Source organism: Falco biarmicus, chromosome 6 (genome assembly GCF_023638135.1).
Source record: "Falco biarmicus isolate bFalBia1 chromosome 6, bFalBia1.pri, whole genome shotgun sequence".
NCBI lineage: Eukaryota > Metazoa > Chordata > Aves > Falconiformes > Falconidae > Falco > Falco biarmicus.
Window position 1 is genome coordinate 84,571,545 of NC_079293.1, and position 17,508 is coordinate 84,589,052.

Below are 17,508 nucleotides of genomic sequence, written 5' to 3' on the forward strand. Positions count from 1 at the left end.
CCTGCTTACACTGTGAGATCAAACCGAGCTCTCTTAGCTTAGTTAAACAAGGATGGGATAGGGGATAGGAACAGTGGAACTGTACTCAGACCCCCAAGAAAGCAAAATGATGCCTCCATCCATCCAAATTCTACTATAGTCATTGCAAAAACTCTTAAGAGAGGATAGTATAGCATAGCAAAAAAACCCTAACACTTTACCATATTCTTCCTATAAGACATTCTTCACTTGACATGATTTACCTTCCAGGAAGCAATTAGTCCTTCATAGTCCTGTCTTGAAATTCCTTTGTAGCAGAGACGGAATGAGCCTGTGCTCATCACTCACAAGCCATTATGGTCAGCTTCACTCTACTGGAATGATTATTTTAGGTATTTCTACACCCTTCAGTTTCTTTAGTACCTAAGCACAACCATTCTGTCTATTGATCTCTTAAGATTCTCCAAAAGACAGAGAAGTAGTATTGTCCCAGTTTTGCAAATATATTAATAATGTAATAATGTACAGTGGTTTCTCCAAGGTCACAAAGGGAGCCTGTGCCAACAGAACATCATTTTAAAAGTGCTGGGTAGTGTCACTTATCTCTATGAACTGCAATGTGAATTGAGAGTAGATCTGCACAGAGCCTGGGGATGTATCCTGAGAAGCTGATGGCACTGCAGTAAGGATAGAGGCCTCATAACTCAAGTTTAAAAACTGCACAGCTCACAAACTAATTCAGTTCAGTTTGTCAAATTTGGCCAACCTACTTCGGTTTCCTTAAGCTGCTTTTGATATTTGCATTTAAAAGTGTATATCCTGCAGCGCTAACCCCTTCAAATGCATCTTCTGGGACTGACTGATTACTCATGTGTATCAAAGTCAGGTAAGGAACAGAAAAATGAAAGGAAAGGATGTTCTTTGTAAACACACATTTTCTGTCACCCTGCAGATATCCTAAGGATCTAGCTCAAAGCTGTCACATTCTTGTTTGTTCCATTATATCACTGCCAAAGCTTCTGGAAGTCACCACAAAGATGCCTTAGGATACTATTTTCTTTTGCAAGTAACCCCCTTCCATATAGTAGGCTATACTCAATTATGGGGAAAATAGATTGGAGATAGATACTTTGAGGAAACATTCAGCTTCCAGAATAGAATAGGCAGGTTGTGTAGAAACATCCTTACAGGCTGAACACCAGCTCTTTGATAGATTAATTTTATTTTACCTTTCTAATATTAGCATTCAAAAACCCTGTTGAAAATGTGAGGTTCTAAATACAGAAACCTCTGTAAAAGTGGGAAGAAAATGCTGATTTCTGTGATGTGTTATGTCTAGGGTGCTTACTTCACAGTCAACACACATTTTAACATTTTAATCTACTTACTGATCTTTCAAGAAAAAATGCCTGCCCTCCTCCCACAGAGAGTTAAAGTCAAATATGCAAAGTTAGGAAATGCCAAAATTAAGGCTGCTACCTCTTGCATTCTCAAAAATAACTTTTCTGAATATCCCATGGGAACAAATAGCACAGATGAAGTTCAAATGAAGTCTGCAAGATCTCAGCACAGGACCTCAAGTCAGAAAAGCTCCCTGTCCCCTTTTACAGCTCTCTGCCTCGAGAGCTGTGCCAAGAGCAAGGGAAGACTGCAGCAAAGAGCACGCAGTGTGCAACAGTAAATATGTGCAAGGGCAGGAGAAGGGAGAGGGAGAACCCGACCACATTTTCTGGACTATGATATACACAGACTTAATGCTACTTCGTGGAAGGGACTAGAGCTAAAACTCTGCCATTCGATAAAACAACGCATCTCCTGTTGGTGAAGGTTTGCTTTTGCCATGGAGACCTTCTCTGGAAGATGCTCAGTGCCCTTGGAACAGAGACTTGAGTAGCTGGGTGTAAACCTTACTGCTGCTTTCTGTCCCAGCATCTGGGCTGCCACATGCTGGGTCACATGCCAGACATACAGCTGAGAGTGTATACTGTATGATAGTCATACATCCAGCCACTTGACATGGTAAGACACATGTTGCAAGATATTTGGGGATTACTTTCAAAGTGAGGATGGCCTTGCTAGCTAAATAGCACAGCTGCAACGTGGCTTCTGTCCCATTAACTGACCTAAATGTCAGATGAAGCCATCAGCAGATCCCAGAAGAAGCTAATCAGTTAAATTCAGCACAGAGGAACTCAGAGCGAGGGAAAGGCTGCAGTGATTCTCCACAAAATGTGTGAGGTTTAGGCAGTGTGGAGAATTAATGTGAGCTTTGCACCCAGTGCATGTACACAACAGTTTGGAGGACAGACCTTTCAGCGTTTTCAGCAAAAGCAAACAGAAACCTTAACAAACTCCATGGAGAAAATCACCTAACATTTGTCTAGGGGCAGGAAAGACTACTCTCTGTTTCCTGGAGTCCACCCTCTTGCCAAATACAAGTTCAAGCTTCAAGACATAGTAGTGCTGAAGGTCTTCAAGAAAATGAAAGAGAAAATCACTGAATCTTGCAACTAATTTCTTCTCATCTAATAGACATGAATGGCAACATTGCTGGGACTTGTAGTTTTAGCTTGAGTCTGAATGAGAACTAAAGCACAGGCAATTTTGGCCTTGAGGATTAAATTTTGGTCAAGTTATTTGCCCACAAAACAGGGTGTCATAATCAAGTGTGAAGGATAAATATTACCAGTGCCCATCCTGTGTGGGAGCGTGTCATTACCAACATTTCTGTTCAGACTTGCAGGACAGACATCAAGGACAGTTAATCGGTCTTCATACTCTGTAACATGCAGAACGCACTCTTCCACCACCAGTGCAGAGAGAAATGCCTTGCATTTACAGTCATCAAGAGTGGAGATCAGTAATAAAGAGCAAAAAAAATGAAAGTGAAACAGGCTGGATTAAAAGGAAAACGTAACCTCTTGCACCATTTTCCCTCTTCTCTAGTAAAAGCACTGTTATGCAGTTATTAAAAGAATAAGCAGAAACACTGAAGGAAGTTAAACACAAAATTAATCACTATGACTGAAACAGTTTTTAGGGAACACTGCAGATTTTTAGTAGTGTATATGTGGGGGTTTATTCATTTTTTCAACAGGAAATTATTGAAGTCTTTATCTCCAGTACAGAACATTTCTACAACTTAAATGGATGAATCCAAAATAAACACCTCACAAAATCTCAGTTTGCTGGAGGATGGTCAGAGAAAACGTATCAAGAACAAATGGCTAAATCTAGCTAAGTTCTCAGTCCTTCTCTTCTTTTTCTGGACAACCAGAACTCAAAACCCCTTTTCCCTATTTACTCACACATTACAGAAGCTAATAGGGCAGGAAGGAAGGGGCAAGGGGTCCACAAGCTTTTCCTTCTGTGCATCATGGAAGAGGTCTGGTCACCACCTTCCCTTCACTAATCTAGGAGGCTTTTGCAGCCTTAGCACTGCCTTGGAGATCACACCTACTGTAATACTGCATAATGACTTGGACAGGCTTTCAGGTTGACCTGAAACCATCTAGATCTTTACAGGCTGCAATTCCTACAAAAGAACCACTTGGGAGCAAACATACAGTCAGTGTATGCATATTATTTTTCTAAAGAATTCTGCTGTACTACAGACAAAGGAAGGATATGAAGAGGAATAGGGATTTTCTACAGAGGTGAAAGAAATTAGGTCTCCAGGTGCCACATTGCAATAAGATTCATTTCACTTTGAAAAGTCCTTTTTCAGTGCTTAGAAAGCCTTGTGACCAAGCTCAGTAGGACTGGATCATGCTCAAACTTAAGTCTTGTGAATTTTAAACAATGGCCACCATTTTTGTAGCAGGCAGTGGGAATTTTATAAATCTATTATCCAAATCATATGTTACTTTAGCTATTTGTTCTGTGTAGTGAGCAGCAAGCCAAGCGATCTTTCCAAAAAATCTGCATGGTAACAAGAGCTTACAAATCACAGCCTCTGTTAGGTGAATGCAGAATCCAGCTTGGGTGTTAGCAGACTGCAATCACACTGTAATGAAGCTACCACACTGACAGAACTGCTTAGACAGTTTTATTCCTTTGCTATGCTTTGCAACACCCCTTTAGAGAGTGAAATACTATTAATCCCAATTTACGAGCAAAGAAAAAAATCGGAGAAAAAATACAGAGTAAAAAGGCGAAACCTGGTTGCATTCCTAATTGCACAGTTCTTGGTTTTAACTCTCAGCTCAAGTTTCTTCATCCCTGTTCTGCTTAAAACAGGACCTACATCCACCAAGAGTGAGATGCTCAGTCACCTTAGACAGTCTCGGTCCAGGTTGATGAAACACTAACACTGGGACTTTTAGCTACAAAAGATAATCTCATTTGAATAGGAATGGTGCATCTGGTAGAGTTATTTCACAATTTTAGTATTTCTTTCACCAAAGCAAGGTATAAGAATTCTAATCAACTAATACTGAATGTCTCTGCATTGTCTGCTCTCCCCTGCTGTATCCTGTGCACTGCACTTGGTAGCTAGAATCCAGGGTCCCAGCATCTATCCCACTGTAGGTTTGGTGGTGCTTGTTGTAAATTTTCTTAGTATTAGATCAGTAAATGAGCAAAAGCCAGCTACTGACTTACATTCACTTTCTTGCAGTGGGAAGATGTGAATGGAAATAAATATTTTTCTCAAGGTGGCTTTCAAACACTACTACTACTAAAAAAAAAAAAAACCACTCCAAAACCCCAAATTGCCACAGTGGGGTTAACAGGTGAGCAAAGGAATTGCTGGTCTTTTAAACTTAAGGCTTATTCACCAGTAAGGCTTCAAACCAGGAAGCTTTTCATTTCAGTTACTGAGATCTATAGCATTTTGACTCCCATATGCAATGAGTGTTACAAATTCATGCTTTCTATCCTGACTTTACTGTGTGAGCCTAATGGTGGATTGATTTCTCTACAGTTTGAGAATTCATAAACATAATTCTAAGCTTGTGAGACAGTTTTCCTTCAGTTAATCATCACAGAAAGCACCTTTTCAGTGCAAGTTTGATCCCCTGCCTGATCCTTCCCAGGGACAGCTTTTAAGCTCATAGTTGCTGTTGCTCAGATACTGTATTTTATAATGCCAATATAAGAATCTGGAGAGGGAGACAGAAAAGTAGATGACATGTTAAGGAATCAGCTCTGAAAAAATTTCTCTAGGGAATTTTTCTGGATCAGTCACTTGCAGTTTGCCTGTGGTTAGTGTTGTAAATAGGATTAGAAGAAAGAGCTAGGGATTATGTGGGTAACAGTCTAGCTGGCCAAGAGACAAATTAATCACAGAAAAGCAGAGAAACTGCAGCACACACTGGGCTGGATAGGTTCATATTTGAACAGCTGCTTTGCATAAGGAGTTACTAGGATGCTCTTTAAATAAAAAAAAAAACAAAACCAAAACCCCCCACCTTTCCTTTTCTTGATATTATTCAGATTTTAAAACCTGATTTTGCCACTATTTTTAATACAAGAAGTCTGTATCTGACACTAATGAACTTAGCAACATACACATGCAGGTCAGGCCATATTTCCATGGGGGTAATGGCAAACAAATCGTTTGGAAAATATCATAAGGTCTAGAGTATGTAGCATACATCTATGATGCAAAGTTCAATGTTTGAATATGAACACGGTCAGAAACCATGTTCAAAGACCATCTTTAATTATTCTGCTGACAAACTTCAATTAGCAACAAGGAGGTCTGGGCAATTATTCAGCATTTATGAGTCAACACCACAAAATGCTAAATGCCTCTTTGAAAATGCTGTGTGGATGTAACTCTAGTATGAATGGCTATGCTGCACCACTTCAGAGTGAGAAGTGGCATAGATAAGAATGTAGTTTAGGATTTTTCTGACTTCTAGAATGTGTGCAAATCGGATTTTATACTCCTTATGCTAGCAGTGAATGGGAAATGATACAGATGACACCTGAAAATAAGGTTGAATAAAGAGAAAAATATGTTGTCTATGCTTTTGTACTATGTACAATTTGACTTACCTATAGAAAGGCTGTTGTTCCTAATCCCTCTGAAATAACTTTTACTGAAATATGACTTCCTTAGAACAATAAAACATGCTGTTAACCAATGGATGGACTATCATTGTTTAAAATCCAGTAATTGCTCTCTCTCACATAAAAATAAATCTGTACATATACTTTTTTTAAAAGAGAAAGCTTCATACCCTAGCAGTACCTTTCTACGTTGCAATTAGTGGCATTTGAGAGCTAGCCGTCATACTACTTCTGTTCTGTCAGATCCATGAGTACTAGAATGGTGGAGATTTTCAAAAGACCAATGACCCTCAGAAGCTTGACCAACACTGCAAGTCTGTTGATTTTACTTTTAAATCCTTCATTTATTTTTTTAACAAATTCTCTTCCTTAATTTTACTGTTCTCATAATATTGGACTTAATAAAATATACTGAACAGGCTTTAAATGAGTCAATGTTTTAAACCTGTTTAATTAAATCAGCTGAGAGAAAAGCTCTTGCATGGGTAGTTTGACCAGAAGTTGGACATGAATGGGAAAATATGCTTCATGTGAGTCTCTGCTAACTGTAATAATCTTGTCCATCAGCCTGAATGTGGGAGCAGGTGGCAACCTGCATGAATGGATTCTGAAAGGTAAGACACAGGAAAAATTTTGAAGGGGTCAAAAAATTGAAAAGAAATGTATTAGACGGAAAAAAACCCCACCAACGAATCTTATAGGCTATTAAAAAATAAAGTCCCTCTAGTTTACCTTAAATTTTCTGAACTGAATTCCGACTCCAGGAATTTGAGAAACTGCTCTCTTCCCACAGGGTCTTTCAAAGCTTCATCCATGCCAAACCCCCATCGTTTCACCCTCTGCTGTCCTGGCTCTTTGCTACAGAAATGAAAACAACAGAACGCACAATCAGCAATACTTCAGTATTATAGTACTCCATGTTCATAATTTAGACTAAGCTCTAAAGTTCAGCTGCAGATTTCTCACCTTCCAGATTGCTCGTATCTGTGCAGTTTTCAGAGATGAGCAACCAGGCTGTTCTTGCACAGGGTAAATGTAATACATATGCATTTACACAGAAGAATAAGGAATTCCAACTAGGAAATGTTACCAGATTTTAAAAGGTGTCTTTTTCACCCACATTGGAACCCTGGAAACTGGTTACTGTAATTTTTTAATTTTTTTTACACAGGTTAATTAATCCATAGCTTTTCCCATCCTAAGAAACTCTAAAGTTTATTTTTTAGATATATATATAAATCTATTAAACATTATATATTTTATAGATATAAAAGTCTATATAGAGAGGTGATAGGATATTGCATTGCCCTTCTGCCTCAGTTTTTTCCTGCAATACCTCTGTCTGAAATATTCACATTTCAAGGAAAACCTTGAATAATACCCCCTTACCCCAAAAAAGAAGAAATAGAATTATATACCTTGCCTCCAGTTCCCAGAAAGTAGTGTCATCTGATATCCAAGGGTTTGAGGGATCAGGGGGCACAAGAAAGGGATCATATTCCAAATACTGCTCTGTATAAGCTAATAGACTAGGAAAACAAAACCATCAAATATTGTCATGTCAGGAGGGGGGGAAACCTGATCAGGTTACACCAGTTAACAAGTTACCTTGCATCAACTGACCCATGGTAACCAGGTGTGCACACGCGCAGAAGGCAGCTAACAGGTTTGCTCAAGCCCTTTAAAAGGGGACCCCCGAAGAAAGAGGGATGGCTCAGGTCTTATCAAGAGCTAAAATAAGATAAACTACAAAGATCCCTAATACTACCACATAGCTCCTTTTAGGGCTCCTTTAGGCACTAATAAATTAAATCAAGCAACCTCTTCCACACACATTTGCTTTCATAAAGGAATGTTTTCTACCCCTATGGTTTTAATTATCAGTTCCTGTAAAATCTGTTCTAAAACACTGCATGATATTCAGGTCATATTTATTGGCCCTGCAGCTGCTAGGATTCCTTTTTTCCTCTTTTAAATACAGTTAATATTTTTATTATCTTATAATCAAAAGGCACTACTCCCACATTTATTGCTTTCAAAACACCCCAAAGTTTTTTTTTCAAATTCTCCAGTATTCATGGACTGATCTAACTCAGCTGAACACACTAAAAACTTTGCTTGTATTCTCCTAATTTACATCTCCCATGCCCTTTTTCCTGTTTTCCATTCCCTTTTGCCTCATAATTACTGAAAATTTATTGACAAGTGAAGAAAAATATTCTTTCTTTTCATTCCTATTTATCTTCCGACTGTATTCCATTTTTACTGTTCAGCAAACACAAACTCTTAACCTGTTCTCTTTGTAAATACATGTTTGTATGTGTGTGCATATGTACACATGTATAAGTAAAAACACATGCAGAAATGTATGAGAGGATGAAGAACCATTTGTATATGGATTAATTTCCTTTACCAAGCCTTATGCAGCTCAATTTTCCGCAGTCTTTACTATCTCTGCATTTGATGTGTAAGATCGAGCATTCCTTTTTTGTATGTCTTTTTTATCTAAGCTGTAGTTAGTCTTTCTGAAGGGATTTTTGTTTTGCTTTCTAGACCCTTCCTGACAAATTTTGGTCTTATTTGGAGAAAGATTCCTGCTAGTGTTACATCCTCTGACCTGAAGTAAGCTCCTCACCCACCAGCTAGCTCTGCCGATCAGGTCCCTGCTTTACCGGTGACTGCCCTTTTGAAAAAGCCAAACAGTAACCCCAGACCCATTTCCATTTGGCCTCCCTGCCAATGCAAGGTGAAACTTGTGCCCACTTGATCACAGGCTCTTCCAGTGACTCTTGGCTTTATCAGAAATATATCATGGGATATCTGGGCCCCCTTTTATCAGTAAAAGATCCTAATACCTCCTACATAAAGTAAACTCTCATTAGTTATTTCTATGACACCTGAGCTCCCTTGTCTGTCTGTCTTTGAAGCTATTTCGCACCGACATTTTCCCAATAGTTATCAGTCTAATTGAAAAAAACCAGAAGATGTGACAATATACTTACCTCTCTGCAACTTTTGACATTTTTAATCTATGTCTGTCTAATTGCATTTGCCAGTGCTTAATCTGCAAGAAAGGAAGGCAAAGAGTTTTCTGAGTAATTCATAGCTTGACTTTATTTCCATAGCTTTTTTTATTAGGGCTGTAATTTAACCTTAATTTATCCTAGGGCACAGAAGAGAAATATATCCGAGTTAAAACAACATTTCACCAATGTAGTTCTAAAATAAATGGAATTTTCCATCGAAGAGAAAAGATGTTACATGGACAAAAAAAGGACCCAATATAACATTTTCCCTACAGGATCATCAACAGAAACCCAATTAGCCTTTTTTTTTGATTTTTGAAGAGAACTACTAATTCTTCAGACGTTTATCTTCTCCCAATCCTAACAACTCAGGGGAGATTAATGAAGCATTACCAGTAGATAAATGTGTGAACCCCTATGTGCACACATGGAGAGGGAAGGATACCCTCAAACCTTAAATCAGTGTTGAAAGGAAGAGCAAACTGCCTACTGCTAAAGGGGCTAATGGGCTCAGCTGTGCAAAGAGCCCACTAACTGGCCTGCTGCTAACTGCCTTCGACTGTTTAATGCAAGATACAACAAATGTCAGGTTGTGTCTGATTAGTATTAATAAAAATTACATACCTAAATCCATATATCCTGAAACAAGGAAAAGGTTTACTAAATGTTTGCTAGAACAGTTCTGAATAACTTCCCAGTCACTATAATTTTTATTATAATACCTACTTTCCTAAAAAGTTCATTTAGAAGAACATGTTTGTAGTTATTTTTCAAACCTCTTGGTGTAGTTCATCTTCCGTGGGCGGCTTAGTCTCTGGTACTGGTGTGTGGGTAGGGCTGTGACTTCGAATGTCATTTTGTAAGCCGTAGACAGACTACATAAAAAATACGGAACAATGATAGTTGCTTTCAGACAATGCTTTCTACGCATACCTGTAACTGTGATGTTTTAGTATAGTGCGCTCAATATGTTAGCCAAGAACATCTTTTCCTAAAGGTACTGCAAATAAGCCATGCACTCAGATAAAACTGTGTTTCTACACCATGGTGTAAAATAGAGTCCCAAACCCTCACAACTTTTTAATATCATAGAATACAGGATCTACATTTAAGTCTCTGCACTATCAGCATAGTAAACATAGGGGGTGACGCTAAAAGGCAGCTATTACAATTCCAGTAAGTGGAGACAACTGGTAGGAAAAGAAGAAACAGAATCCTGAAATGTGGACTAACACAATGGAATACTTGGATGACTCCTAAATTTGCAATTGCTGCTTGGTAAATTACGCTAATCTGGACCTTTCACTTTATGGTAGATAAGCTACAGCTTTCTCTAAATCTACTTTTCTTTTTCAAACATATTTTTCCATGAGTTGACATGAAATATATATGTTGAAGTACTTTAAAGTTGCAGTCAATCTACATTACTATGATACAAAGGACGTGAAAGAAAATGTTGCTCTGATCCATCTATATATCCCTAGAGAATGTACATTGTTCATGTCTGGATCCTAATTTAGATGAAGCCAATTTCCATTTAGGGCATAATTGTAAACTACAGACACTCTTCCATATAGAAGAACGGTTGTTATAGTTTACACCGCAGCTTTAATTTATTTTTCCTTAATTACTGACAGAAACCTTTTAACGTGCTTTATTCAAGCTACAAAATAGCATGAATAGAGCATGCAAAAACTATTTTTATTTTTATATTTTCTGTGTATTTCTTCAAGGCCTTTCTTATGTCATAACATGTACTTAGTATTGCAAAATTTGTAAGTACTAATTCATTTAAGAGCTGATGAAATAATCATGTACATTTATGCATTTGTTCCTTGCAGCCGTAAGAAGTTGTTTTAAGAAACTATAGAACTTCATGCTATAAATTACCTCCACCTTCTGCTTCTGATATAGTAACAGTACTTACCTTTCTTGTTTTATGTGGATTTCTCATTCTTGAAGATTTTTTTATATCCACTTCAGTAGTGTTTACACATCCAGGCTGTTAAAAGAAAGGAAAGCACGAGGATAAAATCTGCAAGGGAACTCCATAACATTTTCATTGAGGTACTCCTTTTCAGTCTGTAAGGCTAAGAAAATAAATAACCAGAGGCATATAATAACTTGATGTCCATCTGCAATAGTTCCTAAAACCTAAACAAAATGTAGTCTAAGGAAACATCTCAAGTACCATTTTCTTTGGCTTATTGTAAGAGAGAATGTTCTGCTCTTCAGCCTTGTTTTCTGCACCCTATCGTGGCTTTTAGGACAAGTTTAATTGTTTATCTGTATGCTAAAAGTACTGAAAGCAATGTATAGAGAAGCAGAAAGCACCTAAATGCATATCATAAGACACCTGCAGCACAGACCAGGTACTAACTCGAATTGCTGTTGGCAGTATTTGGGAATTTTGGGCTGAGACACTGAAGACCATTTGCTGAGAGCTCATGACATCATGAATTTGAAATAAATTCTCAAGGTAAGAGAAACAAATCACATGTTTCTGCTTTGCTTTTGCCAAGGAAGCCATACAATGTGCATTCCAGCTATCTCTTTAAAAAGCATGGTTGACCTAACAATAAAAAATAAATAGAATAATGCAATATCCACTTGAGCTCTGAACACCAGCTCCCTTCAGAAGCATCGGGTTTGGGTCACCTTTATAAAGATGATCTTTCTTAAAAAAAGATTAAAAAGAATGTGTGAAATGGGATTTATTTCTTCAGAAAAGAAACAACAACTGCCACAAAACAGGTTTCAGCAACCTAACCAGAAGACGGGCAACCTGAACAGAATGGCTCTCAACACGTCTGATTTGGCCTTCAAAGATTCATGCTCACAGCTCTGTAGCATCCCAAAGGACACAAGTCCTCTAGTTTCTCCCAATTCATCTTCTTTTGACACTTCCCTCTAAGTACAAGCTCTGCAGAAATCTGTTCTTTACCCACTGCAGGAATGGGTAGGAATTGTTAGGAAACAACTAATAGTAAGTGTTATGCTCTCAGGTGAGGCATTTTTTTCGGTTATTTTAGAGGGATTACATTTGCCATTGTCAGTGCCACTCTCTAGCAGGAGAGATTTTTAGGGAGAGTAGGTTGCCTTGTTTTAATGGGAGTAATTAGATGTAGAATTTACTTGCCAGACAACCAAGTTGACTTTATTATCACACTAATGATACAAGCTTTGTCTTCTTATCATAATGTAAAATGCTTGATGGGGCTGTAAATCTTCACAGACAAAAATTTTAAACATTTCCTACGTAGGCAGAGCCAAGAAATATTTCATTAAACAAGCCAATGGTACTTTGACTCTGGAAAATATTTTAAATAACAGACTCATTTTTTTAATTCAGTATGAGTTATTAAATCAATAAGTATTTATTTAAAAATAATACAATAAAGTGCGTTTGATCATACTGCATTTGCAATATAGATATTTCCTTATCACTAAGAATATAAAAAGACACTTGGATAGTGTTCTCAAGACTGCACCTGAGATGCCTGTTGAGCTAAATTATGGAAGGTACACTTTGTGCTTGTGAACAAAAATGGTAGCTTTTCAACTCAAAATAACGTGTAACTCTCAAAGATAATGGCAGGCTGAGAAATACAAAATTCTGCACGATGGTCAATTTAAAGGCAGAAAGCACTGGGCAGTACACAGATAGAAAGTTAAAAAAGAAACAATGCATCTGCTTTAGGATTATGGCAGCAGCTGGCAGTGAAGAAGACATGGGCTTTTAACAATATCTACAGCCTTTGAACGCAACCATTTCAATAGCAGGCACACTTACATAAGGCACAAACTGTTATTTGTTCAGTTTTCAGTTGTGGTTTGTTAAAAGCATGTCCTAAAAATGGAGGGGGAGGGGAAGTTAAAAAAAAAAGAGAAAAAAAAAAAAAGGCATACACCTCATCCGAAACCTTTTATTTTCAAATATTTCAAGTCTACCAGCAGTAAATTGGTATATACGGATTTTGTACCTTGCTCGGGTAACTTACATGCCAGAGCTGTGCAGAGTCACGTGAGGGACGTAACAAGAAATTCTGGGAGGTTTTTGGGAATGACTTAAACGTGAAGCTTTTACTGGTTGGAAAGAGACCCAGCCCAGTACTGACCTTGTATAGCATCTAGTGGGTCCTTATTGGCATTTGGCTGTTTAAAACCCCTCGGTGGCATATTTCAGCAGGGGTGCTCACAAGAGGCTGTGAGGGCAGAAAGTGGGCCGAGGTGGGACTGAAGGGCAGGCGGCAGGAGAGCAGCAGCAGGAAGGTACAGGCAGGGGAGCATCAGGAAGCTTCAGTGCAAAAGGCAGGGCAGCTACAGAGTGTATCACTCCTCTGACAGTCTGGGGTACCAATAGGAGTTTCAGACATGTACCACTACCACTCTACAATACTGTCCTCATAATTTGAATTAAATTATATCACTGGAAGTACCTAATGTAATCTGGGCCATGGTTCATGTTTTTGTCTCAACTGAGCAATATTTATTAAAATGATACTTAACATGAGATGGGCTTTATTGTTTCTCTGGTGCTGCCAAACTTCATCTGTCAATTTTTAGGAATAATTATCAAACATCTTTTCAATTAAACACAAAAGCTTGCGTTACTTAAACATTTTGCTCAGAGTCTTTGTGGGAAAACCTTTGCCGGACAACAATTCATTTTATTCATATGCCCCCATTAACATAATAAGTATGTGTTTGGATACAATTGCATCCAGCTGTGTTTTCTTTTTGTGTTGCTTTTTTAACTGGACTACCATAGTTCAAATAGCGAGATGCCTGTCAGAGTACTCTGCTGCAAGATTCCATTTAGTGTGTAGTATATAATTTGCATACTAATACTGTAAATAGTTTTCAAACAGATTTCCTAGAAGACTTGAAACCTCTTCTATACGTGCAAATAAAATGCTTATTTCTTTCAAGACTAATATTCTGTATGAAAACGATTCCCCCTCCACATACACAGGAAAATCTTGTGACCTTGTTGAAATTATCGTATAGCACGATCATAACAGGGTAGAATTTAGGCCTCATCTGTTTTTAAATAGCCGGTTGGAAAACTGTCATATATTCAAAGGAAACTTAGTCTCTTTTCATCCATCTATTAGCATGCCCTTATCTCAAAGTAAAAATGTCATTGCATTAATTTACAGCAACAGACATGTCAGTGCAGTCCTGATAAATGCACTGCTGAGATAAATGGAGGCAGATAAATCATATAAACCACCACATATAGAAGATTTTTTTAATCCCTACTTCAATTATTAAATAATCACATTAGTCTGAATTCCAAGCAGCACAACTTTCTATTGATGCTGTCTAGGAGGCTGCATAATAGGATTCTGCCAAGAAACAGTGGGAGGAAGAAGCCTCCTCTGCAAAGAGAGGAGGTCCAAGAACTTACGTGCTTGGATCTGGCTACAGACAACATTTGAACACAGCAACCACCTGAGAGTATGTTTAGTTAAAAGAAAATCTACTTGCTATTCACAATGCTTCCCTAATAACCGTGGCGACAGTGAATTAATTAATTAAGCCCTTGTAATAGTGCTAACAGTGAATTAATTTTATGATACCTGTAGCAACTCTTTGGAAGGAATCATTGTTTACATCAAATGGAATGCTTTAGCTGTGGCACATTTCCATCCAAATAGTGCAGAATACCTAATATTTGGTCTGCTGTACAAAGTGTCAAACTCCAAGGGCCCTCTTTATTGCCTGGCCACACAGCCAAAATTAATTGCTATCAACTCCTTTTTGTATAAAAATCTCTTTGCTATCATGTACTTGTAATTCTAGTTAAGTGTGAAATCCTCAACAGAAAGTACACAGTTTATAATGATGTCAGTTTTATAATAATGTCAGCACAGAGTTTTGGCTTCTTTTTTTTTTTTTCTTTCTTAAAGAATATGGCAATTTCCTAGTGAATCACCTTAAGCCAGAGCAACCAGAAGTATTCTTGTACCTGAGACAAATACCCCCGTGTATGTGGGAGGGAATAAGCTCATGCATTGCAATAGGCTGGGAACTGTCTGTATTGCTGCTCGGTAGAAAATGATCTGAGGGAGAAGTTGAACATGAGTCAGCAGTCTGTCCTTGCAGCAATGCAGAAAAACCACATCCCCAGCTGCATTAGCAACAGCATTGCCAGCAGGCAAAGGAAAGTGCTTTTTTCTTTCTACTCTGCACCATGAGGGTACATCTGGAACACCAAGACTAGTTTGGGGCCACACAAACAACACAAGAAATATATTCCAAAAGGAGAAGTCCAGTGAACGAACACACTTTTTTCTGCTTGCAAAAGGGGAGAGTTAACTGTCCTCTTCTGCTGCCTAAAGAGACTTGCAGAGCTAGACCTGTTCCAGAGGTACACCATGAAAGGGCAAGGAGGCAATAGCCAGAAATTGCAGTAGAGGAATTTTCAGTTTGCCGTAAAGAGATATTCTTCATAATAAAAGGGAAAGGTTGCTTAGGAGAGGCTGTGGAATCTCCATCCTTGGTGATTTTCCACACTTGTTTAACCAAGGGCCTGGATGATCTTACTTGACTCAGAAGTTAGCACTGCTTTGAACAGGACCTCCAGAGGTCCCTCTCAGCCTACATTTCTGTGGTGCAGCCTGTGATCTTCACAAGCTGCAGGGGCTGAAATTTCAAGAAGCCACTTTACAGAACATTCCAATCAAGCATTCACGGCAGTGTGAAATTCATCACCCTGCCTTCCCCTCCCCAGGACAGCAGAAAGGAAAGACAAGACGTATTCGCTACCTTACTGCTGCCTCTGTCCTCTGGCAGCCTGTGGTGTGTACTCAACCCATACAAACAAACCCGGTGACAATGTACAGAAATGTCATTTCACGGCCTCTTTAGCTAAAAACACATAGGTGCTATTTAAAATAATTACCTCACTTCAATACACACACTTAGAAATTCAGGGTGCATTAAAGCAGTAAATATTTAGGCAGATTGATTCAAAATCTTACACAATTTCATTGCATTTCAGTGTCAATACACTGTGAAATAGATCTTTTTATTTGTTTTACAAGCCTGTGCTAACTTGTTACATTTAACTGCAAAAATACTAAATTTCAATTTCTCCAAGCTTTCAAAATTTAAATGCTATGAATTCAAATCATGGACATGGATACAAACATGACAGATCTTCACTTCTGCTTGGAAAAGATATAGTCACACAGACTTAAAGACAAGGCAGAGACTGAAAGTTGTCTTTTACATTATTTACAATATCAGAATATTGCAAACATAGTAAGCTTAAAATTTGAAATTTCCTGAGCGTCAAATGTTAGTGTTGTCTTCTGCAACAATCTATTCTGCTATTTTTCTGTCATTTTTCCAGGAAAGAAGTCTTCTAACCCTCGACAGTCACTATTCATACCACTCACTTCTAAAGCAGGGAAAGGAACCTAATTAGACTGCAAGTGATAAGCAGAATACCAACGTTCATTTTAGTTTGTGGCTTTTATATTCTAGTTTATTTGTGTAGCTAGCTGAACTGCATGTAGTTAAAAATCAAGGGGAGAATAAGGGCATGAAAGATTATAAAAAAGAAATGAGGCAACGAAAAAAATCCCAGTGGTACTCAGCTGAAAAAAAACAAAGGAGTTATTAGCTGGAGGAATACCCAGTTTGACTCTGGTTATGTAGGAAAGTTTATATTTTCTCATACAAAGCCTAGCATCAAAGGAGACATTAAAATCCTACATTGAGTAAGTTGTCAGTAATGGATAAAACTGAGGCTTTCAAAGAAAAACACCAGCTATATTTTCCTGCAATGCACCAGTTTTTCGTTTCCCAGAGATGGAAGTTATTTGAGTGCACAGAACCCACTAAGGCTTATAAGGAAAGGTTGAGGTTTAGGTACGGATAATTTGGGTATTTTTGTGTTTTACCTCATCTTACACACTTCAGGGTCAATGAGTAAAAAGGCTTTGCAGTGGAAGAGCTGCACTATTAATGATTTTGCTGATGCAATGGACAGTCTCAGAGAAACATTTCAAATTGCTGAGTATAAATGGTCAGCTCTTTTAGCAGGATTTGGAAAACAAGGTGTTATCTTAAGGTCCAGTCAAAGGAAGGCTGCAGATTTCCAACCCTTTACAAATTTCAGTAAACTCTTTATTCCGTTGGTTGCCTGATAGGATTTGAAAGCTGTTTAAAATGGTGTTCACTTTATAACTATTAGATCAACCAACCTCAACTAAGTGATGAAAACATAAACCCAACAGCCATAGTTGCCAGAACCTGTAAACATGTAGGAATGTGTATTGGTACAGCTGCTGGAGGGGATCTCACCCCCTTTTGTTACACCACCCAAGGCAGTAAAGCCAAATCAGTGATCACAGGGACTGGGCTACGGGAACCAGTTCCTTTTGATTGGGAAAAAATATTGTTACTTACAACTGAAGCACTTAATCATGGGTTTAATTTACAATCAGCTAGGTGCAACTAATCTGACACA

General features: G+C 38.2%; 1 protein-coding gene across 6 annotated transcripts in view; it reads right to left on the reverse strand.

Moving 5' to 3' along the window:
* Nucleotides 1-17,508, reverse strand: part of RGS7 (regulator of G protein signaling 7) — a 253,970-nt gene that overhangs the window by 34,306 nt on the left and 202,156 nt on the right. For all 6 annotated transcript variants that reach the window (XM_056344535.1, XM_056344530.1, XM_056344533.1 and 3 more), the window contains 5 exons: nt 10,951-11,025; nt 9,800-9,898; nt 9,000-9,061; nt 7,416-7,526; nt 6,730-6,855 (listed from right to left, as the gene is read on the reverse strand). In XM_056344535.1, coding sequence (XP_056200510.1) covers nt 6,730-6,855; nt 7,416-7,526; nt 9,000-9,061; nt 9,800-9,898; nt 10,951-11,025 — 473 coding nt within the window. The remainder of the gene's footprint in view (nt 1-6,729; nt 6,856-7,415; nt 7,527-8,999; nt 9,062-9,799; nt 9,899-10,950; nt 11,026-17,508) is intronic.